The sequence below is a fragment of the Simochromis diagramma genome, unplaced genomic scaffold (genome assembly GCF_900408965.1).
Source record: "Simochromis diagramma unplaced genomic scaffold, fSimDia1.1 OVJJ01000602.1, whole genome shotgun sequence".
Classification (NCBI taxonomy): Eukaryota; Metazoa; Chordata; class Actinopteri; order Cichliformes; family Cichlidae; genus Simochromis; species Simochromis diagramma.
This window is the reverse complement of record NW_024387040.1, coordinates 6,884,034-6,908,809: the sequence shown is the minus strand read 5'-3', so window position 1 is coordinate 6,908,809 and position 24,776 is coordinate 6,884,034. Positions and strand designations below refer to the sequence as shown.

At 39.8% G+C, this 24,776-nt stretch overlaps 3 protein-coding genes across 5 annotated transcripts; 1 reads left to right on the top strand and 2 right to left on the bottom strand.

The window, feature by feature from the left end:
* Positions 1-79: 79 nt before the first annotated feature.
* On the bottom strand, positions 80-4,095 carry uba5 (ubiquitin-like modifier activating enzyme 5). Of its 3 annotated transcripts, XM_040044434.1 has the most exons (13): positions 3,981-4,095; positions 3,502-3,688; positions 3,319-3,364; positions 2,345-2,434; positions 2,123-2,232; positions 1,949-2,035; positions 1,783-1,867; positions 1,580-1,684; positions 1,343-1,470; positions 1,116-1,251; positions 923-998; positions 714-820; positions 80-355 (listed from the first exon to the last, which is right to left on the bottom strand). In XM_040044434.1, exons 2-13 carry the CDS (start codon positions 3,663-3,665, stop codon positions 278-280), a joined length of 1,212 nt encoding a protein of 403 aa, XP_039900368.1. In that variant the 5' UTR covers positions 3,666-3,688; positions 3,981-4,095; the 3' UTR covers positions 80-277. The 3 variants fall into 3 exon arrangements, with proteins under 3 accessions (XP_039900368.1, XP_039900367.1, XP_039900369.1); XM_040044433.1 differs by lacking the exon at positions 3,981-4,095 and having other exon boundaries at positions 3,502-3,783; XM_040044435.1 differs by lacking the exons at positions 3,319-3,364; positions 3,502-3,688; positions 3,981-4,095 and having other exon boundaries at positions 2,350-2,434.
* Positions 4,058-24,771, top strand: acad11 (acyl-CoA dehydrogenase family, member 11). Its single transcript, XM_040044421.1, has 20 exons — positions 4,058-4,209; positions 4,313-4,412; positions 6,095-6,220; positions 6,339-6,500; positions 6,606-6,770; positions 6,853-6,994; positions 7,166-7,287; positions 7,493-7,599; positions 7,857-7,968; positions 8,320-8,397; positions 8,796-8,934; positions 9,290-9,397; positions 11,174-11,272; positions 21,271-21,340; positions 21,971-22,056; positions 22,166-22,237; positions 22,385-22,539; positions 22,891-23,007; positions 24,258-24,367; positions 24,448-24,771. The coding sequence occupies exons 1-20, from the start codon at positions 4,088-4,090 to the stop codon at positions 24,560-24,562; spliced, it is 2,307 nt and encodes a 768-aa protein (XP_039900355.1). The 5' UTR covers positions 4,058-4,087; the 3' UTR covers positions 24,563-24,771.
* On the bottom strand, positions 14,376-19,972 carry ackr4b (atypical chemokine receptor 4b). The gene is made up of 2 exons (XM_040044436.1): positions 19,630-19,972; positions 14,376-17,319 (listed from the first exon to the last, which is right to left on the bottom strand). The coding sequence occupies exon 2, from the start codon at positions 17,310-17,312 to the stop codon at positions 16,206-16,208; it is 1,107 nt and encodes a 368-aa protein (XP_039900370.1). The 5' UTR covers positions 17,313-17,319; positions 19,630-19,972; the 3' UTR covers positions 14,376-16,205.
* Positions 24,772-24,776: the final 5 nt, after the last annotated feature.

Below are 24,776 nucleotides of genomic sequence, written 5' to 3'. Positions count from 1 at the left end.
TAATTAGAAAATGTTCCCATTTCAAGTGCTAAACACTTTACCATGTCAGCAAATTACATATCTGATGTTTTTGTGTGTGTGTGTGTGTTGTTTTTTTTTTCCGGCGTGTGAAATACCACAAGCAGCATTGCATTCCACGTCTTCAGCGGTTAGATGAACTCATTCTTTAACTGGTTGTATCGTACAGCAATTAGCATTTTCACAATGATGTTGGAATGAACAGGCAAGAAAAGGTTAGTCTCATATTAACAGGAGAAATGCACCTTCAGATTGTTTCCTACAGTTTTTTCATCTGAGCCATTAATTCTTCAAGGCTCTGTTCAGTCTCCTCCACTGTCTCGCCATCTGCTTTTTCCTAGTTCAAAGACGAGAAAACAATCCAGAGAATGTAGAATCAGAATTGAGTTGAATTGGGTTCATAGTCAAGACCAAACACTAAAACATTACAACAAAATGCCGCTTTTTTTTTAGAAATGATCTTCAAGCCCAACAGTACTCTCCACAGTAATTTCATTTAAAAGCAGTATGGAATGAAAGCAAAACTGAAGAGTCACTAAAAGTCACTTAGTGCTGTAAATATTTGACTTCACCATTATTACTTGATTTATTTATTTGATATAAATGTCAGTATATTTTTTTTTAATTAATGAGTCTATCCATACAGGGCTCCTAGTTAGGCGTTTCAAAGCTGTGGTATCTTAAAGCGTACTAACCTCAGTTGGAATGGTATAAGCCACTGTGATGCCTTCTGGGAGGTCGGGCACAGTACCTGAAGCAGCCTTTAACTCTTCTTCAGTCACCTCTGATACCAGCTCAATACCTGTGCACCACATTTTTGCATATTAAAGCACATTAACACAAAAAAACAACAACACAAAAACTATGTTATAGTTAGGACACTGTACAAGTTTCTTTTGCTCACCCCATTCATTGTCTTCATGTACAACAACCTCCTCTTCCTGTACGACCTCCACTTTGGGCCGCTCTGCTTCTGTCCTCTGAACAGAAAACCAATGAGTAAGGTTAGCTTTTCTAACACTATATAAAAGCAGTGAGAATGGGACTTTAATCAGTCTTGGAATCATGTTACATGAGCAAACAGTGAGCACACACACCTTGTACTCCTCCTGTTGTCTCCTGCAGTGACGGTCATTACACTGGGGGTTAGCTTTCATTGCCATGGCAGGGAAGAAGTCCTGCATGGCATTGTAGCCAAGATAATAACTAACAGTACCAAACTTTAGAAGATATCTGGAAGACAAAACATTTAATAAATAATATTGAACTTCACTTTACACTTTTAGATTTGAACCTGCCCAGAAAAACATGAAAATAAACCTACTTGAGGACATTTTGCACAAGGAGACCTGCCACAACACCCATGGTTGTTGGTAAGCTGGCAGCACACACACCCTCCCGTTTTAGGGTCTTCTCATCAATGTTGGCTGCCACCACAAGTGGAGGAGCACACTAAGAGAGAGGGTGTTATATGGTTTTAGAATGCAACTACATTTTTCTGTAAGAGCTGGACGTCATCATATTGCAAAGATATGTTGTTGTTATTGAAGTGTGAGCATACAGCGAAGCAGGCCGTCTCCCCAGGAATGATGAGCTGGATGTGTCCTGACACAGCATTCTCACTGACACCAGACTCCATCCAGATCTGACCTAGTTCATTGCAGGCCTGAAACAAACACCAAAATGAATTCAACTTGTAAGAGTGACATGTATTTTTTTTTTTAGATCTCTTTTTTTGTGACATTGACATGTATACACACTCACTGTATTGATGGCCATTCTGGCCTCAAAGTTGTCCACACAGCTCAGGACCAAATCCACTGGTTTTCCTTCTTCCAGCCCTCCATGACTGAAAACACACAGTTATTTGCTGGTGCAAAAAAGGGACAGAGGAAGAAAACTACATAAAATATACAATATGAATCCTAACCTGATACGATCCATGAAATGTGTAAAATTTTCCATCGTAGTAATGTTGTAGTTATGGGTTTCAAATGACACGTCTGGATTGATGTTTCTGTTTGGGGAAAAGGGAAGTTACATATATTTGAAAGAAACTGAATGGCTTTGGTGGAAAAGTGGATGTCTGTTAACAACAGTGTACCTGAGTGTGTGTTCTGCTGCTTCCACTTTGCTGAGGCCTGCTTGGTGAGGCTGGAAGAACAGCCTGTTCATATTGGCCAGCTCTACTTTATCATAGTCAAAAAGGAGCAACTGGGATGCCACAAAATGAGAACAAGCCACGGTAAGGGTAAAATCAGCACAGATGGACATGGATTTAAATTTAAATCAAGTAAAAGTGAAAGATAATGAAAGCTTCTATTACCTTACCAATGCCACATCTAGTGAGCATTTCAGCTGTCACACTGCCAACTCCCCCAACTCCAACCACAGCTACTGTGAATGTCCGAATTCTCTGTCAACAAGTTTATAAACAATAATTACTCACATTTCTCAACACAAAAGCCTCCAACTTTGCTTTGATAGCTACAGTTGTGAACAGAAATTTACATACACTCATCTTGGGGATGAATGTCATTACGTTTGGGCTTTTCAGCTTCACCCCAAATCAACAGCTAGATGGCTGAACCTTGACAAAATTGGGTGTTCCAGCAGGACAAGGATCCCAAACACACATCAAAACTGGTTTTGGAATGGATAAAAGAACTAAGATTAGGCTGCTGGAACGGCCATGCCCAAAGCTCCGACCTCAACCCTGCTCAAAACGTTTTAGTTATATATACACATGTTTAAAATAAACTCTTTTCTATCTCTCTATTTAAAATTAGTGGACTATGCCTAACGGCTGTTAAGAGTGGCCAAATATCCAGCGAGTGTTATGGCAAAACCTGGTTGAGGTTCAACTGGCAGAAAGACATTTAACCAAGTATTAGTACTAGTAGTACTTATTTATTTACTTAATGTATGTTTTGAACCTGTGTGGATTAGACAAAATCCAACATGAAATCAATCTTATGAACCCAAGTTTTGTTTTGTAAATGATTAAACACGTATCTTACGATCATTCCACCCCAGAAAAAGAACAGATCAAAGAAATCAATAAAAGCCCCAAATCACCACGACATTCATGGCCATAATCAGTGTAGGTAAACATCTGTATGTAATCATGCTATTATGAATATCGGGTTTGGGTTTCTATAAACATATATCGCTAGATAAAGGTAATTAATATTGTAACAGCAGTTTTTCTTTATTGTTTAATATGAAATATGAACTCTTGGAAGGGAGAGCAACCAGAAACTGTGCAGTATTAAAAAAAAAGAACAACTTTGAACATACCTCGTAATCATCTACGATGCCCATTCTCTTTAAAGCCATGAGGCGACTAAAATAAAAACACAGCTGAGATTAGCTTGTGGTGTATGACTCACAGGAAGGCGTCGGCTCTCAACATAGTGAGCCGTCTACACAAAAATCAATTAAAAGACCATATAATGAATACATTTAAAAAAACAAACTTACCTGTACGGGTTGGAATCCACAACTTCGGCGCTCATTTTGTCAATTTTCGGTCTATTTAGTGCCTGACTGTGAGCATCTTCCGCGGCACACTGCTTCTGCTTACACTTTATCAGCTCATTCTCCAACTCTCTCACCCTCAACTTCAGCTCCTCCACCGTCGCCATCAGGAAAACAGTCGAAGGCTAAACTATGTAAAAGAAATAATAATGCTGTACACAAAAACGTAAATTAAAAAACCCTACAGGAATCGACACAGAAAGTACACGTCTTCGCTGCTCAAACCAGCTGTCAGGATGTGTGTTCCCGTTAACAGTGTTCGTGCAGAAAACGACCTAAACACCCTACAATGTTCCCACATCACCAGTGGATTGTTTAAACCCTTATTTTATTATTTTATTTTAGTATCGAAAATCTTCTAGTCATTAGGTTTTATAATTTTATAAATTTGTGGCAATAAAATAACTTTTAAGGGGCGTTACCTCGTTGTGCCTATCGATAAACGGTCCGACCATCATATCAATAATGCTAAACGTAGCTAGCGCAACGATACATCTGACAATGATTAATCCAGAGTTATAACTGCGAAATGGAGGAACCGACAACTCCTGTACGACAGCAGCATAAATTCAATGTTGGCAGGCTTCAGAGATATCTGACTGCCAAGACACTTTTGTCAAACAATGACACCCTGACTGTAAGACAGTACAGGTAAGGTAGCCAGGTCTGTCTTCATTTTGTAGTGTCAAAGTTAATCTTGTGCAAATGTTTCGCCTGCTGATAACATGCTAGGGACACTCGCTTATCTTTTCAGTGCTGGTCAGTCAAACCCAACTTTCCTAATCCAGACGCCGTCAAACAGTTATGTTCTCAGGAAGCAACCCCCAGGTGAGCTGTTGCCAGGAGCTCACAAGGTAAGGCTCCCCCCACAGTTATTGTAGTTTTGGTTAAAAAATAAATAAAATATTGTTAATGTCCTGAGTTAGTTTCCTCACTTAAATTTTTACTATTCTAAATGGATAGGTTTGTTTTGTTTTTATGTGTTCTCCTATAACTAATGCTTCCTCATGCTGTCTGTGTTTTAGTTTAGTTTGGGTTAACTGGTGAATCACTCACTTAGCACTTATCCAGTTCAGGGGTTGCTGGAGCCTGCCCAGCCATATGTTTTCAATACGTGCTTTAATTAATTCTCATTATTTTTGGCAGCAACCACAACCTCAAGTGGTAAACAGCAAATAAGTCAATAAATAAACTGGGGGATATTTTTACATTAGGATTGCGTGTAGGTTAAGATGACCTGCTGAAGATCATTCCCAGCGAGACAATGGGAAAGAGGTGATTTAAGTGACTTTTAAGGTGGTATGGTTGTTTTTGCCAGACAGGTTGGTCTGAGTATTTTAGAAACTGCTGATCTACTGGGATTTTCCTGCATATCCATACCTAAGGGTTACAGAGAGAATGGTCAGAAAAAGAGAAGATATCCAGTGAGCAGCATTTATTTGCTCTGAAGTGCCTTGTTGATATCAGAGGTCAGAGTAGAATAGACTGACTGCTCTGAGCTGATAGGAAGGCATAAGCAACTCAAATAACCACTTGGTCCAACCAAGATATGCAGAAGAGCATCTCTGAATGCACAACACGTCGAACCTTGAATTAGATGGTTTACAGTAGCAGAAAATCAAACCGGCCCACACAGTCACATTCAATACAATAAAGCACGATTGGGATGTGGTGGAACCAGAAATTCAATCATAGATGTGCAGCTGACAAATCTGCAGCAACTGTGTGATATCATTTCAGTATTTATAAAAAAATCTCTGAAAAATGTTTCCAGCACCTTAATGACTCTGTGCCACAAAGAATTAAGGCAGTTGTGAAGGCATAAGGTCGTCTAATCAGTACTAGCAATGTGTACCTAATAAAGTCGTCATCGTTTATAGTTTGGTTTTATGGTTGTATAATAACCTTGTTTTGACCACTGAAATAGTTGACAAATACAGACAAAACACAGTGGTTTTGTGCATCAGGTAACAAGTCACAAGTTTATTTTTCAGCCTTGATCTTTTTTTAGTGAGAATTGTTTTTTTTTTTATATGGTTTGACTGCAGGATTTACGTATTTGACCAGAAATGGGGAATATGTGAGTCAGGGAGCGCTCAATGATAAAAAAAATAAGCTCAAAAGTTTTACAAAAATGTTCCTGGCCACAAATCTGAGCGGTCATTAGACGACCATGTAGCAGATTTCCTGGAAACAATTATGGAAATGTTGTTTTTTTTATTACGTGTTTAGGATATAACCAAGTTGGCTATGTTTAGTTATAAAAATTAAGCTATTTTTTTTTAATAACCCGAATGAATATATTTATATCTAATGAAAGCTTCATACGTATTACTTATGTTTAATACTAAATGTTGCTTTACATTTACCATCTGTGCACAAACACTGTTTTGTGTGACCTTGTAACTAATTGGATTTAATCAAATGAAAGAGCTCACTTTTCCCCAAATGTTTGGGAAAGTAGCACGTGATCATATTAGCTTCACTCAGTGGGTGAAGTTTCTCATAGAAGTGGATTTTTCTGCTTCGTTCACAGGTGGACAGGGAGTATCGAGTGCAGAAGGCCCTCTTCTCTGTTGGTTTCCCCGTTCCACAGCCCCTTCTGCACTGCGCTGATATTGAAGTCATTGGAACAGAGTTCTACTTAATGCAACATGTGAAGGTACTTAGGAGTCACAAGTCCCTGAATCTAATATTTTTTTCTAATGGTTTTTTCTAAGATGAATGAAGATGAATATATTATTTTTGTTTGACGGCAATCGTGCAATTCTGTTTATTAGGGGCGCATATTCAGGGATCTTCGTCTACCTGGAGTGAGTCCAGCAGAGAGAACAGCTCTATATGTGGCTGCGGTGGAAGTCCTGGCAAAGCTGCACTCACTGGATCTGCCATCAGTGAACCTTGAAGCATATGGAAGAGGGCCAGGTTATTGCAGGAGACAAGTGAGTTAACACAACATTCATTAAATCGAAGTCATTTTACTGTTTATTTGATCTGGAACTTAGTCACGATTTGTGAAATTAAAGAATGTCTTTTTATCTGTAAAGGTTTCCACCTGGACCAAGCAGTACACTGCAGCGGCCCACAGAGACATTCCAGCCATGAATGAACTGTCTGATTGGTTGATGAAGAATCTACCAGCCAGTGACAATGAGGTGACCCTTGTCCACGGAGATTATCGACTGGATAACTTAATATTCCATCCAACAGAGGTACACTTTGTCTGATCTTTATTTTTAGACCTTTGCTACATTTGTCTGTGAATACTTCACAAAGTCTGTTTTGTGTGATAAGGCGCGTGTGATCGCTGTGTTGGACTGGGAGCTTTCTACCACTGGACAGCCCCTGGCAGATCTGGCCTACTTCCTTATGCCACAATACTGGCCTGCAAGTCTCAGCGTTATCAGCACGATGGGCAGTTTAAAAGGAATAGAGGGTAACGCCAACAACTGTTGATAACTCTGACAGTGATTAACATTTATAGACAGTGGAAAAACAGATTTGTTGTTTTCAGAAATTTGTATTTGATTATGATTTTATATCTGTTATTTATTTGTTTATGTCTGCTCACAGTCTTGTCCCTCTGGTCTTATTCCTCAATGAGCAGGTATCCCAACTGTGGAAGACCTGATCTCCATTTACTGCAGGTGCCGGGGGATCCCCCCTGCATTGCCACAACTGAATTTCTACTTGGCCCTGTCTGTCTTTAAAATGGCAGGAATTGCCCAGGTTTGTACCAAATTTCAACACTAGGCTGATTTTCTTTTTTCTTTCTTTTTTCTTTTTTTTTACTGGCATACAGTATTGTGCAACTCACAGCGCCATACCTCATTTCCTCATATTTAATTAAAAGTTATAGACAAGCACATAATGTAGTCACTTAATCTTTCATTAAAATTAAGATTTTTTTAAAATTATTATTTGTTTTTCGTAGGGGATCTACGCTCGTCACCTCCTGGGTAATGCCAGTGCACCGAATGCAGCTCAGTTTGGCCAGTGTGTGGAGCCCTTGGCTAAGGTTGCCTTGCAGCTTGGGCAGAGGTAGGTTTCAGTAATGAATGAATTCCTTGTGCAGCAATGCACTGATATCCTTTGACACATTCAGACATAACTTTAGCATAAACACTCTGCTATAGCAGGAAAATTTTTTTAAATCCTTCGTCACTGAAGGTCAAAAAAACTGATAGATCCCACCTGTTGATTATATGTAAGACAGCTGCAGTTGGAATTTGACACCCAGCTGTTGCTTCTGATGTTCCCTGTTAGAATTTTAACATTTGAAATGTGTTTCATGCCAGGCCCCTCACAGGTCCAACAAAGGACAGATTGTTTTTCCAGACAGCTAAAGGTCGGGCTGTTCTTCAGCAGGTCAAAGATTTCATGAGACAATATGTGCTTCCTGCTCAGAAGGTCAGTTCCAAGAGCTGCCATGAACAGAGGGGTTTTGTGTGCACTGATGAAATTTTAACTTGTGTACACAGCAGTTCGTTTCTTCACTGAAGGCTAATAAAATAGAGTCAAAGAACAATGTGTCTCCTGGTTACATAAAATATGCTGCATATGAGCATCATCACATGGCAGGGCTTTGTAGCATTCTCACGTAAAGTGAAACAGATGAAGAACCACAAGCTCTTCCATGAAGCTATCTCTGCAGGAATATATTGTTGAGCTGATGTTACCATTGAGTGCCTGGAGTGCTTGTAGCATCAACATGAACTCACTTGACAATTCACTTTGTGGAAAAATATTGTTGTTCCTTAGGAGGTTGCACAGTATTACACCAAACACGCTGAGTCTCCACAGAGATGGCACACCCCTCAAATTATAGAGGATCTGAAGGTATGTAGGGTTGATTTCTTTTGTTTTTGTTTTTTAAACTTAGTAACTCAGTCTCTTTTTTTACACAAATCCTACATAGTTAAAATGACAGCACGTAAGGGGAAAAACCCTCCAAAACAAAAAAATACAACCACATGTGATAGAGGACTGTCTAAGATTAAGTACTAGTCCAGAAAGTTCAACACCCAAGTTTATTTGACTTTTGTGTAAATAGCACACCTGAGACGCCCACGCACTGCAACCCATCATTAGTATTTGGCGTTTGAACAAAATTACTATTATTTGTGTCTGCGTGGATCTGTTCCAATTTCTGGAGCTCTGCTTGTTATCAGCATAGACAGGGAAAGACGCCGTGGCTTGCATTTTCACTCTGTATAATAACATGTGTCTGTGTGCAGATTAAAGCCAGGGAAGCCGGGCTGTGGAACCTGTTCCTGCCTGCAGTCAGTGGGCTCACCCAGCTGGATTATGCCTATATTGCTGAAGAAACCGGCCGCTGTGTGTTTGCCCCTGAAGTCTTTAACTGCCAGGCTCCTGGTAAAATATCTACATCAAAGACCTTTGATAATATTACAGATCAATTTCGTCCCTTACTTTGCTCTACTAGGATGGACTTGCTCTTTGTATATAGAAGCTAGACTGCATTTTCTCTCCTTTTTTTATGAGTAGGATTCTCTCTAGTCAGGAAAAAGGCTCTCCAGATGTCAACATTTCAACCTCGTTTTAGTCATAACACTCCATTTTGGGGTTTTAAAAATATATCTTCCAAACCACACAAAAATCTCCAGATTCAGCTTTTTCAATCAAATCAGTCTTCCACGAGAGCATAAAGGTTCCCAAATTCAGCTAGTAATTACTGGAAGATTATGAATATTTTTTTTTTTTTCCACAGACACAGGAAATATGGAAGTGCTCCACATGTTTGGCAGTGAGGAGCAGAAGAAGAAATGGCTGGAACCTTTACTCAGAGGAAAGATCCGCTCCTGCTTCTGTATGACAGGTAGTTCCAAGAACAGGTCACAAAAAAATGCTTAGAGAAAAACATACCAAAATCTGTGTTGGTGATTGAAAACAAAGTTTGAGGAATCTGTCATATCTATAAGCATAGCTTTCTTGGTGTAGTTTGGAACACTTTCTGTTATGAATTCATAAAATTTCTTCCCTTTTCCAAAGTATTTCTCATGTTCACTTCTCAAAATATGTGTTGTGGTCTTCAGTCACATTGTTTTCTGCTAAGTGCAGATTGTGGTCTTGATTAGGCTAAGTTATAGAAGGCATGGCTGCTACTGACTGCGTGAAAGGCCCTTCACACGCCAATAGCAAACACGAGATCCCGATGAGTAATTTCTCCCTGTTTTGTTCTCTTTTGCTTTTAATGCTGCCTGGAAACAGCGACATGCTGCTGCCAGAGGTGATTACGCTGGTTTTGAACATCCTTGGTTTTAGTTGTTTTTTTTTTTAAATTATCAACACATAGAGATTAATAGTGTTTTGGATACATTTTGTTTTGCACAGCAGTGCAGTCATTTTCCAGTATTGAGTAAAAGTACTCAGTCTGAAGTGCTGAAGGAGCCAGACATTCTTGTCATTTGTTTAAAGTGGCTTTGATGAGCTCTCAAGGTCTTCTGGAGGTCTTTTAAAGTTGTCTTCATTTTCATTGCAGTTCTTATACCTCACCATTTTCAGAGGAATCTTTTTTTTTTTCCCCTCCCTGTTTGTTTGTTAAGCCACTTAACACTGACCTATGAGTCATTTCAGTGCTAAAAGGCACCCAGTTCAAGGGTTGAACCAGTGTTGTGTCTACTCATAGAGACAACTTGGCAAAGAAACACTGTTGCTAGCAGCCTGTCGCAAAAACACATCATTTGTTCCCATGTCTTTATTTAAACATGGGTTAACATGGGTTGACAGTTTTGTTGTCAGATCCTGATCCACCATGAAATACCATCTGGAGAGCATCTGATTGGCAACTGCTTCACTTTTTATCACAACAATGATCCCAAACACACTGCCACTGCAGCAAAAGCATAGCAGGATAGAAAAGCACACAGTGGGACGCTATCAATCCTGGACTGGCCTCTCCAGACTGCAGACGTCAATATTATTGATGCAGCGTGGGATCATCTTGACAGAGAATAAAACAAATGGCAGCCAACATCCAAAGAAGAGCTTTGGATGTCCTTCAAGAAGGAGAACTATTCCTGAAGACAACTTAAAGATATGACAAGAAGGTTCAGGCTGTGAAGAAGAAAAAAAGAAAGTCAGATCAAATATTGATTTTTCAAACCTGTCAAAATTATCAAAATATATTTTATTTCCATGTATGTTTGCACATTTTTAAATACATCACTGCAACCATTTTCCATTTTCCTAAGAAAATCTGAAGAAATTAGGGAGCAAAAGAAGAAATTAGCACTTTTGCACAGTACTCTATTACACTGGATGATGAGGAGAACCCTTTGTCGTGCACTGATAAATAATTTAAACTTCTGGTAACGTCTGCTGTATATTTGAACCCTTTGGCCGTGAAGGGAAGCTTAAGATAATTTGGGTTACCAGACGTGTAAAAACATGAGTCTGAGTTGAGTTTCATTGAGTATTGTTCAAGGTTCAAGGTTCTTTATTTGTCACATGCATAGTTATACAAGTATAACACACAGTGAAATGTAGCCTGACACGCTCCTCGACATGTGCAAAAATTGGGGGGGGGGGATATGTTATCAGTATTGTCGTGGTACTTCCTATAAAATAGTACTTCCTGTGGTCCCCTCCTCAGAACCTGATGTGGCCTCCAGTGATGCAACCAACATGGAGTGCAGTCTTCACAGGGATAAAGACGACTACATCATAAATGGGAAAAAATGGTGGAGCAGCGGTAAGTATTTGTTTTTTTAGCTGGCATTTGTTTGTTCATTTGTCTCCTGGAGACATCAGCTTTGGCAGAACTGCCACAAAAGCAGTTTGGAGTGTTTTTAGTGTTTTGTCAACGATGCATCTATGTACGAAACTTGAATGGGGGCCAAGTTTGAAGATGGGTGTGCTCCAGCCCATGTGTACTGAGTTTAGGATGCCGGAAGTAACTGGTTTTGCTGTTAGCTCATAACTTTGTTTGTTCCTGTCGCCATGGCAAATTGTGGCCTTGGAGATTCTTAATGTTGCAGGGAGTACCCCACAGGAATTTTGTAGTATGCTGATGTCAGCTGGAAAATGTCCCAAGTTTGCAAGATTAATGAAATGTTGCAGGTGTGATTTGACATAAACAGCAGGACTGAGTGCAACAGCTACAGAGAAGAAATTAGTGCTGTGGCTCGTGTGATTTCATTGCATTTACTTTAGAGAGCCTAAAGTCTGTAAACACCAAGCAGTTGTTTTATCACAATCCCTGCTTTAAAATATTTTAGAGCAAGTCCCCATAAACCAAAGAATGTTTTTAAAAGGGTGAACCTGAAAGTGTTGTTGATCATAAATGTCTTAAAGAGCCTTTCTCAGTAAGAGATGAGTTTATGCAATCAAAATGTTACTGTAGCAAAGCAGCGCAGAGATGCATATCAAACCAAAGTGCGAACATATGGACAACAAAAAAAGAGCAACAGACTCTTGTGGGAAGGATTATATAACATAAATAATTTTAAAAGTCAGAAAAACCTTGGCTTCATGCCTTTGTGAGAAACTTGGCTTCAGTTTTCCAACAGGTTGAACCAGTATAGGATCATGGATCAACTGGCATTTTATTTCTAAATGATGAGTCATCGCACATGAATCAAGTTTCAAAGACAACAAAATGGCCTTAAAATCCTAAAATAAATGCGCTGCTGCAAACAGTTGCAGTGCCCCGAAAAAATATTTGCCTATTTCCCAAACGAATCATCAAACGAATGTGACATAGGTTAAAAAAAATCTCAAAGAGCAACACATCACCCCTACTCTAAAGAAACTCAAGAACAGCTGAGAAACAAAGTCATCAACGTCTATCAGTCTCGAAAGTATTACAAAGCCATTTATAAGGTTTTGGGACTCCAGTGAACCACAGTGGGGGCCATTATACACAAATGGAAAAAACAGAATAGTGTGGAACCTTCCCAGAAGTGGCCTGCCTACCACGAGCACATCAATGACTCTTCCAGGAAGTCACAAATGAACCCAGAACGTCATCTAAAAAAACTGCAGATGTCATTTCCTTCAGTTATGGTCAGAATTCATGATTCAACAGTAACAAAGAGTCGGGACAAAAATGACATGTGTGGGAGAGTTCAAGGAGAAATCCACTGGTGACCAAAAACACACAAAGGCTTATCTCACATTTAACAAAAAAAAAGCCATCTTGATGATTCTTAAGAGTTTTGGGAAAATATTCTGTTGACTGATGAGACAAAAGTTGAACTTTTTGGAAGGTTTGAGTACATCTGGCATAAAACTAATACAGCATTTCATAAAAAGAATATCATACCAGCAGCATGGTGATAGTAGTGTAATGATCTCGACGACTTGCCGTAACTGATGGAAGAATGAATTCTGCTCTCTAGCAGAAAATCCTGAACAAGAATGTTAAACCATCAGTTCATTCCTTCATTCCCTGAAGCTCAAGTATCAGAAACACACCAGCAAGTGAACCGCTGAAAGGCTAAAAAACCAAAATGAAGGTTTTGGAGTCCTGACTTAAATCAGATTGAGATGCTTTGCTATAAACTTAAACAGGCAGTTTATGCTCGAAAAACCTCCAGTGTGGCTGAATTAAAACAGCTCTGCAAAGAAGAGTGGGCCAAAATTCCTCCACAGTGATGTGAAAGACTCACAGCCAGTTATAACAAAAGCTCGATTGCAGTTCTTGCTGCCAAGAGTGTCCAACCCAGTTATTAGGTTTAGGGGGGGCAGTTACCTTTCCACACAGGGTTAGGTAGGTTTGAATTTTAAAAAAAAAAAAAGTTTAAACCTTAATAAATTAAATTTACTTGGTTTATATTTGCCTAATATTAAAAATAGATTGATGATCTAAAATATTTTGCAAATATGCAAAAGAAAATGAAAAATAAATGAAATCCGGAAGGTGCAAATGCTTTTTCACAGCACTGTAAGGTCATGGATCCACTAAATCAGCTGACATCAGCTTACTTCTAAATGAGTCATTATATACGAGTCATAATGAAAGAGAAATTGGCCTTAAAATCGTAAAATAAACGTGCTTTTGCAAACATTTACAACTGTTGGGTAAGTCTTACTAACACTGCATTCATGCTCACAGGCACGTGTGTGTAGGCCCTCAGTCTGTGTATTAATGCTCTGGAGGTTAACACAAATCTGTGACTCATGTGTGAATCACTGTTCTTCTTGGTCATTTGGACTATCTTTGTCTTTATAAACAAGCTTGGTGTTTAATATCCTGTTTGACTTGATTTGATCATGATAGTTAAATGTCAAAAACTCAGAGTAGTGGTTTTGTTTTCCGCGTAACCTCCTTAGACCCGAATGACGCTTGCAGAGTCTGTGTACTCCGAGGGCTTCGCTTCCAAGTTAAATGAAAGCAGCGGCTTGTTGTTTTTATTAATTGGAATTTCTTTTCGCAACTGAAAGCTTGAAATGCTGCGGTTTTTAAAAAATAAATTGAGCAGAATTTCTGCAGCTATCATTTTTATCTAGCGCACAGTTTGACTTTATCATTCATCGGCGGTTATGTTGTCCTTTTCGAATGTTTTTCTTTTGCCTGGAAGTGAAAATTCCATCAGGAGAAACAAATCTTCTGGGGTTATGAGAATTTCCTTTCCTCGCATGAATATATCTCTGTCGGAAAAGAATGTGGGTGTGATTGCGGGTTCTTTCATACTTTGTGTGACCCATTGTCGCTTTTGTTGCAAAACGTATGATACTTGAGTGGAAATCAGTCTTTTCTTTTCCTTTTTTTTTTTTTTGTTTTTGAGTGAGACAAGATTTCCATATATTCAATCCAACTTTAGTTCGAACAAAAGTAGAAGTGAAACCAGTGGTTATTGTATTCAGATATTTTATTTTTATGGAAGGCGTTTCTATGGTAAAACTCATTCTTTCCTATCACAAAAGTAATATGAACTCGCAGTTCCTCACTGATGTGCTATGGGTGTTTTCCACAATATGATTTCCAAGTACTTGGGAATCCTTAAAGAGATGGATCTCTGCCTTTATTTGTGCAGCACTGTTTCCAATAACAGAAACGACAGACTTTTTCATGCTGTATTACGTCATAATCGCAGAGCATTCCTAGTTGCGATCTCTTGACTGCTGCTTTCTCTTAGAATTACCGATCATAACTAAAAGCTACCGAAAATAACCCTTAAATTAAAAAATGCTGTCCATAATCCACCCGCACTTTCGCGTTCCCTTTTTCTCTAAAGCTGTGTGGTGCAAAAGGCAGTTTGTTGCTAGATGGAAGGGTGTATAGACATTTCCAGTACAGCTTTGCGGTGTGGAAGCTATTGAAGCTGGTCCCATAGGCATGTTAATGCACTACAATGATTCCCAGACGTTTAGTGTTTTATCTTCAAGCCACAGGCGTTTGTATTTGCACACACGCTCACGGAGCTGATATACATGCTTTTCATTATTAGCAGTAGCTGTGAGATTGTCAGTGGAATTATAGAATACATAATCATTTTGGCTTCAGTCAGGCTACAATATGATAAGTCCAAAATAATAAGCAGTGTTAGCACTGCTGTCTCACGGCAAGCAGGTCCTGAGTTCAACTCCAACACCATCTGGCCAGGTTGTGTTACTGTTCAGGAAATAAAAAGATGAAAACACCAACCAACCGTGTTTTTACCATAACTTTCAAAGGCATAGTTCAGGTAAGCGGAATCATGCAGGATTTGGGGCTTACTTTGGCTTATGTTGTCTTATGATATGCACCTTTAATACGCTTGTTTATCCAGTCGTTTCTCTGTTTAGAAATTATTCAACTTGTGTCCTAAACATGTGCTAGACACACCTAGTTTGGGGATCATTCAATCACGCTTCTAAGGCATTGCTCTGGAAAAGAATGACTAACAAGAGGGAATGAATGGTAAACAGTGAATTCATGTTTGTCTTTGATGTTCATGAGGTACTTGTGGGAGTTGTGATCAAGAATTTTGACTCTTCTTTGTTGCTGTGTAAAAAGGCTTGAGTAAACTTTGACCTCTTGGTTTATCACCCATCTACAGCAAAGCGCTGAGCCTAGATTCTAAGTTTAAAGCATAATCTGGGGAAAAAAACGGTGGATTGGGTTTTACTGCAAACTATAAAACTTGTGTTATTGAAAGGATAAAAAGAAGATTAGATGAAAACAGCAGTCGCTCTTTAAACTTCTCCAAACAATATTCAGCTTTGATAGCATGGTGGGGTGCTTCCTGCTGGTTGCTGTCCTGTCTTTGCTTGCCAAATGTTTTTCCACTCGATGGGTCACCCACTGTGCAGTCAAGTCATCCGTCATCCCAACCCAAAACCACGGGATGTAATGAAATGAGACGCAGATGAGCTCGTTTAAGGCGGTGTAGACTGTAAAGCTGTATTCGATTAGTTGCAAAGAACTCGAGAACGAGAGCGTCAGCTGCACTCAGTTGCGACGGATGCGTGTTATTGAAAACTTTGTTCGTTTATTTAACAAAATACATAATTTATACAAAATACTTTGCTGGTTAGTGCATATAAATTCACTGTACATATACAATTATTAAACTGAGAATTAACATTTACATTTATGGGGATCTGTCTTGCATGTTAGTAAGGGAACGTAAATATATTTATACTGTGTACATGCAATTTTGTATATAAGTTTACAAAAAAATAGACAAATATTTCCAGTCTTAAATAGTAAAGGTGCTGGTGTCTTGTTCTTCTGAATCCGACTGGGATTGGGTTTGATTACACGCTTGGAGCGCAATCTCCACGGGCTCCTCGTTGACGTGTCTCTGGTGCCTTCCAAGTCGCTGTCCAAGGTGTTTGGCAGTCTTTAGAACGTGACTCCTGAAGGACGACCCCATGAAGGCGTACAACAGCGGGTTAATGCAGGCGTGGGTGAGAGCCAGGCTTTCTGTCACCTGCATAGCGTGATCCAAGCCCTTGCTGACATCACAGTCGGTCACGAGCATGTAAATGATGTCCATCGCTCGGCAAAGCTTGACTACCGTGTAGGGCAGCTGGGTGAGCAGGAATACGGCCACCACAGCCAGGAGGACCCGCAAGGCTCGCCACTTTTTCTCTCGTCGCACCGCGACGGCCTTACTCAGCGCCAGTCCCACTCGGCAGTAGCACACCACCATGACCAGGAAAGGTATCACAAATCTCAGGATCACCTCAAGCAGCTCCAGGGAAGCCTTTGCAGGTCGGGCCATGCTGTGCGGGTAGATGGCTGTGCAGCTGATCCTGTAATGGGTGTGCTTCACTGTGGAGAAGATAAGTTCAGGAAGGCCGAGAATGCTGGCTATAGTCCACAGCATGAGGCACACCAGGAACCACTGTCTCCTGACTTGGGATCTGGTGCCAGCTCTGTCCGTTGGATTTTTGGTTACAGCGCGGTAGCGATCCACACTGATGCACGTAAGCATCAGCATGCCGCAGCTGAAGTTGGTGCTGTAGAGGAAGGATGTGAGCTTGCAGGCTGCCGTACCCAGCATCCACCCGTGGACAGCATCGGCCGCCCAGAAAGGCAGGGTGAAGAGAAGCAGCAGGTCTGAAATGGCAAGGTTGAGGATGCACACATCCGTCAGGGTTCGCAGTTTCAGCCGTGACGTGTAAACCACCACTACCAAGGCGTTTCCCGCCAGGCCTACTATCAGAGCCAGGGCATAGATGACCGGAAGGAAGACGCCGGCAAAGGAACGCACTGTTTCCTTGTCACAGATGGTGTGTTCATAATTGTAGTCGTAAGTTTCATTTGAATCATCGTCGTGGTGATAGTCAAAGTCGGCCATACTTTTTCTGTGGGAAAAAATACAAGAGAAAAAAAGAGAAACATTTCTTTAAAAGCTCCACCTTTTTAGTTGGTAATGCTGTGGTACAGTTTACTCTGAGTACTAACAATTGAGTTCTTGTCCATCATTAACATGTATGGCATCATTTAACAGAACAAGAACCCCCCCCCCTTTCTTTTTTTTTTTGTACCAGGAACAGGAAAGGCGAGTTCTTTGTGTGTTCTGCATCAGAGGAATCTTTCCTGCATGGTTTCCCTAATGGCTTTAGCTCAGCCTGTCAGAAATGAGCGTGTGGGCTTGAATAAACTCCAGTAGGGGAAAAAAGAGAGACAATAGAGTTACACATCTTCTAGTGAAGTTTTTGAATTGAATTACTTTGTATTCCAGTGGGTGCTGAGTGATCTACACACTCCAGAAAATGGTAGCTTTTGATTTGCTAATCCTTTAATTACAGGGAAAAAGATGTTCTGCAAACTAATGATGTCTATTATGCAATGCACAGGACTTTTTTTTTTTTTTTTTTTTTTTTTTTGGAGCTTGTTAACACCAATCCAATTTCTGGTCTTTTTTTAAAGTTTAGTGAGGAGGAAGTATGCGGAGAAAGACCTGAGGATGTCATGCAAGTGCGGGATCTTTTTCTGCCACATTAAAATCCAGGATGTTGGTTTTTACTATATGTGGCATTTGTTGGTTCAACAGGATGTCCCATTGATGTGACTCTTTCATTCAGACCCATTGTTGTGTTAGCCAAGCTGTTCCCTGCCAGTAAGGATCTCACTCAAGGATTAGCAAGTGGAATACTGTGCCTGCGTGGATACTTTTACTGTCACAAATAGATACTTTTTTTTTTCTGTTAGTTTTTTCAAGGAATCCCTTGAAAAAACTAACTGAGCTCCAAGGACAGATCTTGCATTGCCCCCCTGTATATTAGAAACCATAAATCCCTTTTCATTCAGGTTTTTGTTCATTTCCTGAGGAAGAAGAATTGAGGAAAGTGCGAACTCCGAACAGCAAAACATGTTACGTTGCGGATGATGTAACGTCTGGCTGAGGACCAAGAGGTGATGCATTGAATATTTTGCACGTCAAGAGCATTTTTGGCAACTCACACTTGTTACAAAGATGACAGCAATCCCTTAACGAGCCATATAACGAGTGTCTCTCTTCTGAATTGGGAGTAGTAGTTACTGTAGCAGATGTTCACTGGAACGTTCAGAAAAAATGTCAAATATTGACTTTTGGCTACAGATGGGCTTCGTGTGTCAGCTGGGTTTTTTTTCTGATTTTTTTTTGTTTGTTTTCACAGCAGCTATTTGGCTGTTTGGGTTTCACTAGTCAAATTAATTAAAAAAGATTAAAATGATTTTATTATCAATTATATGTGTACTTCACATACATGTAGAATAAAAGGAATTAAGAAAATGGAAAAAAGATAAAAGGACACTCCAGGGAGGATATTTTAAAAAATTGAACCTATGCACAGTAGTGGCATCAGTGCAAATAAAGTAATGAAAGATGATGTAAATGGACATATAATAGATATACAAAATATTATAAATAAATAGAGCAGCTTATAATATACACATACAATAGCAGGTATGACACTAGGATATACATAGAAAATGTATTTAGGTGAAAACTTTTGTAGTTGAGTTAAGTCAATATTGCTTTGGTAACATACATGAGTAATGATATCGCAAATGCAGGTGATTTTATTGTTGTATAAAGAGCCGTCGATCGAAAATATATGAATATTTTTCAGTTATTTTTCTGCATGCTTTGCTCAAAGGTGTCGAACACGGGCATGGGAGTGGCATTATTGTGTACACCTATGAAATTGTGCATTTTATAATCTTTAGTTAAGCAAAATCTATGACACAAAGTTGATATAGTCCAACAATGCTTATAGTAATAATGATATACTACCTGTATTTAGGTAGAAGAGTAAGAGAACGGTTTGTTTACAAAGAGCTATGCGCTCAGGAGAAAAGCAGAGCAACACAAACCTAACACAACAGTGTTAATGAGGTAATATAAAGAAGCTTAGTCATAAAATATACCAAGCAGGACTTTGACTGTGAGTCAAAGACTAAAGTTAACCGTTCACTAAGTAAAACAACAATGCACAACATTATATATCTCTGTGTATAATAAGTATATGTAAAATGTAGCTATGTATTTAATGATGTAGTTTAAAGATTTAAAAGTGTAATATTATTTAAAAAAACAAAAGCTCAAGGAAGGAATATGAGGAGTATATCTCTTGTCAGTATACGTTACACTAAAGGGTATGAAAGAAAAGTCAAAATGCTCTTACCGTGTTTCTGTTCCTGTCCAAGAACCGTAAAGTTAACACCGATCCGTTTATTGTTGTGTATTCTGAGGAAAAAGGTTGCATGCACTCTGGTACTGCAGTGACTAATCTCTGCTTCAGCCAACCCCACTCCCTTCACTTCTGACACTGTAGGAGCGTGTCCCTTCACCACGTAACTCAGACGTAGCATTTGTCAGTGTGAGTGCGTGTGCGCACGCACGTGTGTGTGTGTGTGTGTGTGTGTTTGAGTGTGGATCAGGTTCAAGGAGAAATGTCTTAAGACGAATACAAATTCCTTGAGTCGTCTGTTTTCTTATGCTGTGCTGTGCAATGCACCATATAAAGAGAGGCTGTTTTACACACAGGGAGTTCCTATTGGTGGTTGTCCTTTTCTTTTCTTTTTTTTTTGTACATACTTCACCAGCCTCATTCCTAGTAGCAGCAGCTTTGGTCATTTGAAATATACAAGTGAAACTAGAGTAATGTTTTTTTGTTTTGTTTTTTCTACTATTTCCTTATTTCTGCTTCCTCAGAAACGTTCAGCTATTTTTTGACTCTCCCACACTCTTATAAATATATCAAACAAAAATATACAAGACAATTGGATTTGGGCCAGAAATAAATAATGAAATGTATCCATAAAAATTCCAGTCAGACAAAGAAAAGGAACATTAGTTTTCATTAGAGGGGAAAAGGGGCCTTTAGCTATGTTAAAATTGCATATTGACTTGATTTCTTTTTTTTTTTTTTTTTTTTTTTTTTTCCGGAAAAATCAACTGCATAGCATTCTGTCAGGAAGTCTAATTACTGGGTTGGGAAGGTTTAAATTCATACCAGGAATGATATGACATGCATGGGCATGCTTTGGATCATGGACCCTTATGTATGGGTTCACAGGAAAACCTCACCTGCCTCTGGGCCAAACGGGCTTTCCTAAATGTGGTTTATGGGTGGTGTCTGCTGTAAAGTTCTTCGCTACAGTCTGAGAATAATCAGTTACTGTTTGTTTGCGTTTCTGTAGCCAGAGAGTAAATGCAAAACCTCAACCCCTGTCAAATCAAGTTTAAGAATTCACATGCTCTCACGCGTGATTTTTGTGTTGTGAGAGCTCTTAAACTAAAGATGTCTGCTGCTGTCTGGTGTCCATATGTCCTGTCTGGAGGGGACAGTTCTGCCAGCTGAACTAAAACCTAAACAGGAAGGCGACACCATCAGTTGGTCACCCTGTTTGTGCCCTTAGGGTTTGTCTCAAAGTGGACTCTCAACCAGGGAAATTCCAAAGGATTCTGCAATTGCTCCTTCTGTGACCACTTTTGTAATATCTTGTTTAGAGGATCTCTATGATGTTTTTTTTTAATCTCGAACTGGTATTATAATAAAGTAATAAAGTTACTGTATTGAAGGAGAGGAAAAAAAAAAAACGAACTCAGGAAACTGGTTGTCGTCATTAACATTATTGAGCAGCCACATGGTTACCACATCCGTCACAGCAAAATTCGCAGTTCCTGGCCGCAGTAGGGGTCATGGACTGGTTAAGGACGGAGGCAGTCGCTGAAAAGTTACCAGCCTCATTGATTTATAGCACCAGAAAGCAACGTAATCTGAATGTAAATGACCCACAGGATTTTTGCCTTGTCCCGCCAGGTGCCGGCAATCCCCAGTGCAAAGTGGCCATTGTCATGTGCAGGAGCGGCATTCGGGATGAAAACATCAGGTCAGCAGAACAGTTATGTGAAATATACGTCCACGTTTCTTTGTGGGAACAAACACGCAAAGATTTGTTTCTGCCTTTTTCCAGAGTTTTCTGATGTCATGTTTTTCACCACAACAACAGGATTTTTATTAGTATTGTTCATTTCTAGTTTTGGTTTTATGTGAGATTGTTTTGTGTGTTCCTTTGAACCTTTTTTTAAGAAGCCATTTGTCCCACTAGACTTCTTCTGTTTCTGCTGCCAATATAACTGAAATGGACTTTGCTTAGAGACACAGCCTACTTCCCAGCATGCCCCTTAGCACCAGTCTAGCTTTCTGCCCTGATGTTTGTATAACACATAGGGGGAAAAAAAGTCAGTCTAATGTTGATGCTTGTGTGTGTTAAATTTTGCTTGAAGTTTAATTGGCATAATTTAGGATATTAATTAAAAGAAATTTATAACAACCACACCCAGAATATAATAACTCTTCTCCTTGGTTTGCCAGCAGTAAAAGGCACACACCCTTGCTTGCAATGAATGGAGATTCCCATCAGTATCATATTTATAGCTGCGTGAAAAACCTGTGAAAATGGCCACTGTGCTCAAAGTATAATTCCATCACATGCTTCGGCTGTAAACCTGTCTCTTAGGCACAGCCAGCACAGTATGATCCTCGTACCTATGGACACAGCAGGTGTAAAGCTCATCAGGCCACTCACCGTGTTCGGTCAGGATGGTAAGTTAATGATATCATCTGTCCTTGTTTATTTTTCCCCACAGTATGGGCGTGCAGAGATGACATCTGAGCTTTCCTGACACGATTTAATCCTTGTATCTGTTCTCAGATGCGATCCATGGTGGCCACTTTGAAGTGCATTTTGAAAATGTGCGCGTACCTGCCTCCAGCATTATTCTAGGTAAAAGCCTTTATTGTTTTGTCTATATTCCCAAGAAACAGAATATGTTTGAACGATAAAGCAGTGTTGACTTGACATTTTGTGAATGAGATAATTACGGCCTCTTCTGTTATCTCTCTTTCTGTGTTACACTGTTGTGGTTTCCAGGGGAGGGCAGGGGATTTGAGATTGCCCAAGGTCGCCTGGGGCCAGGCAGGCTGCACCACTGTATGAGAGCTGTTGGACTAGCAGAGTTGGCATTGGAGCTACTCTGCCAGCGGGCTGCCACCAGACACACCTTTGGAAAACAACTGTACCAGCATGTGAGTGAAGCTGTATCTGAAGGAGAGGTTCTCAGAGCTTTGATGGCTTTCTGCCAGTTTTGGGGTTACAGCATACAGGAGAAGAAAAATATCAGGAAATGGGGTTTATAATCGCAATTTTTGTGCCATTTATAGCAAGTTAAATTCATTTCTGTATTTGCCAGCATTGGGAATGTTTATTCTGCCTAAATAGAATAACATGTACAGTATTGCAAAGAGAGAACCCAAGAGATATGCCAGATTTAAATCTTGGGGCTGTGGCAGTATGTGCTGAGAGATGTCCTACTGTTGACACCTAGTGGACAGCTTTTTAGATGCAGCTAATGGATCTCTGTGTTATCTATTGTCCAGGAAGTTATTGCTCATTGGATAGCAGAGTGCCGTCTCATGATAGAGCAGACTCGCCTGCTGACTCTCAATGCTGCTCATGCACTGGATACACTAGGCAGTCGGGCAGCTCGTAAGGAGGTAAAACTATTTTTGACCCTCACATTTAGAAAAAACCCAAAACAAACACATATAAATGTGCTGATATCTTACTTGGGATGGACAATAACATTGTATTTCTAAAACCAATGGCTTCTCTGTTGCATTATGGATATTTTTAATTTTTTTTGAAAGTCATTTTTATCATGACATACACTATATTGTCAAAAGTATTCAATCACTTCCCTTTACACATATGAACTTGAGTGACATCCCATAATAGGTGTTTATGGGAATTTTTGACCACTCTTCCGGAAGTCCATTTGTGAATTCCAGTAAAGTTCTTCTGCACCAAACTCGCTAATCCATGTCTTTATGACCTATCTTTGTGCACTGGTGCGCAATCATGAACAGGAATGGGACATCCCAAAACTCACACAAAGTTGGGAGCTGGAAATTGTCCAAAATGTCTTGGTATGCTAAAGCATTGAGTTCCTTTCATTGGAACTAAGGCACCCTAATCCCCCCTCCTCCAAACTTTACAGTTGTCACAATGCAGTCAGACAAGTACTGTTCTCCTGGCAACCGCCAAATCCGGTCTCATCCATCAGATTCCAGACACTCCAGATCAGTCCAGTCATCACTCAATAACTCCAAAGACCAACCTCGCCACTGCTCTTGCACTGGCAGCGTATTTGACACTTTGCATTGTGCTTGGTGATCCAAGGCCTGAATCCAGCTGGTCTGCCATGGAAACCCATTCAATGAAGCTCTCTAGACACTGTACCTGAGCTAATTTGGAGGCCACATGAAGTTTGGAGGTCTGTAGCGATTCACTTTACAGAAAGTTGGCAACTTCAGCCTCTGCTGACCATGCTGTTTTTTGTTTTTACATGGCCTACCACTTTGTGGCTGAGTGGTCATTTCCACTTCATTATAATACCACTAACAGTTGACTATGGAATAGTCAATAGCTCAGAATTTCACAAATTGACTTGTTGCACAGCTGGCATCCTATTACAGGACCACACTAGAATTGATTTGAGCTCCTGAGAGCGACCCATTCATTCATAAATGTTTGTAGAAACAGTCTGCACGACTAGGTGCATGATTTTATACACCTATGGCTATGGAAGTGATTCAAACACCTGAATTCAATGATTTCGATAGATCAGTGAATACTTTTGGCAATATAGCATATGCAATCCCAGCTTGAAATCACTGTGGGATGGAATTGGGAAAGGGCTGTGGTCTTTTGAACTCTAACATTTACCTTTATCACTGCCTACTAGATTGCTATGATTAAGGTTGCAGCAGGAAGAATGGCCTGCAAGGTGGTGGACATAGCCATACAGGTATATGGTGGTGCAGGTGTGTCTGGAGACGTTCCACTAGCACAGATGTAAGTTTGGACCCGTCCCAACACATAAATGGGTATTTGATAAATGCCTTCCATGATGCCAATATTACATTTGTCTTCAGGTACTCATATGTGCGGACTCTGCGCATCGCTGATGGACCAGATGAGGTGCACCTCTCCTCTATAGCCTATTTGGAACTCAGAGATCAACTAAAGAAGGCACAGGCAAAGCTCTAAAAACATGGCCACAGCTTCATTACACTGCAGTAAACTATTACTGCCCCGATAAGCATTTTTGGCCCTAAAGTGAGATTGCTTGATTTTTATTCACTATTTGCAAAAACACTGAACTTTAAAATGAAAAACCTTACTAAACATACTACCTGTAAAGAAGCACCCTTACATATGTGCCAGGTGAAAATCAAATAAAACATGATTAAAGTGTCTGCCT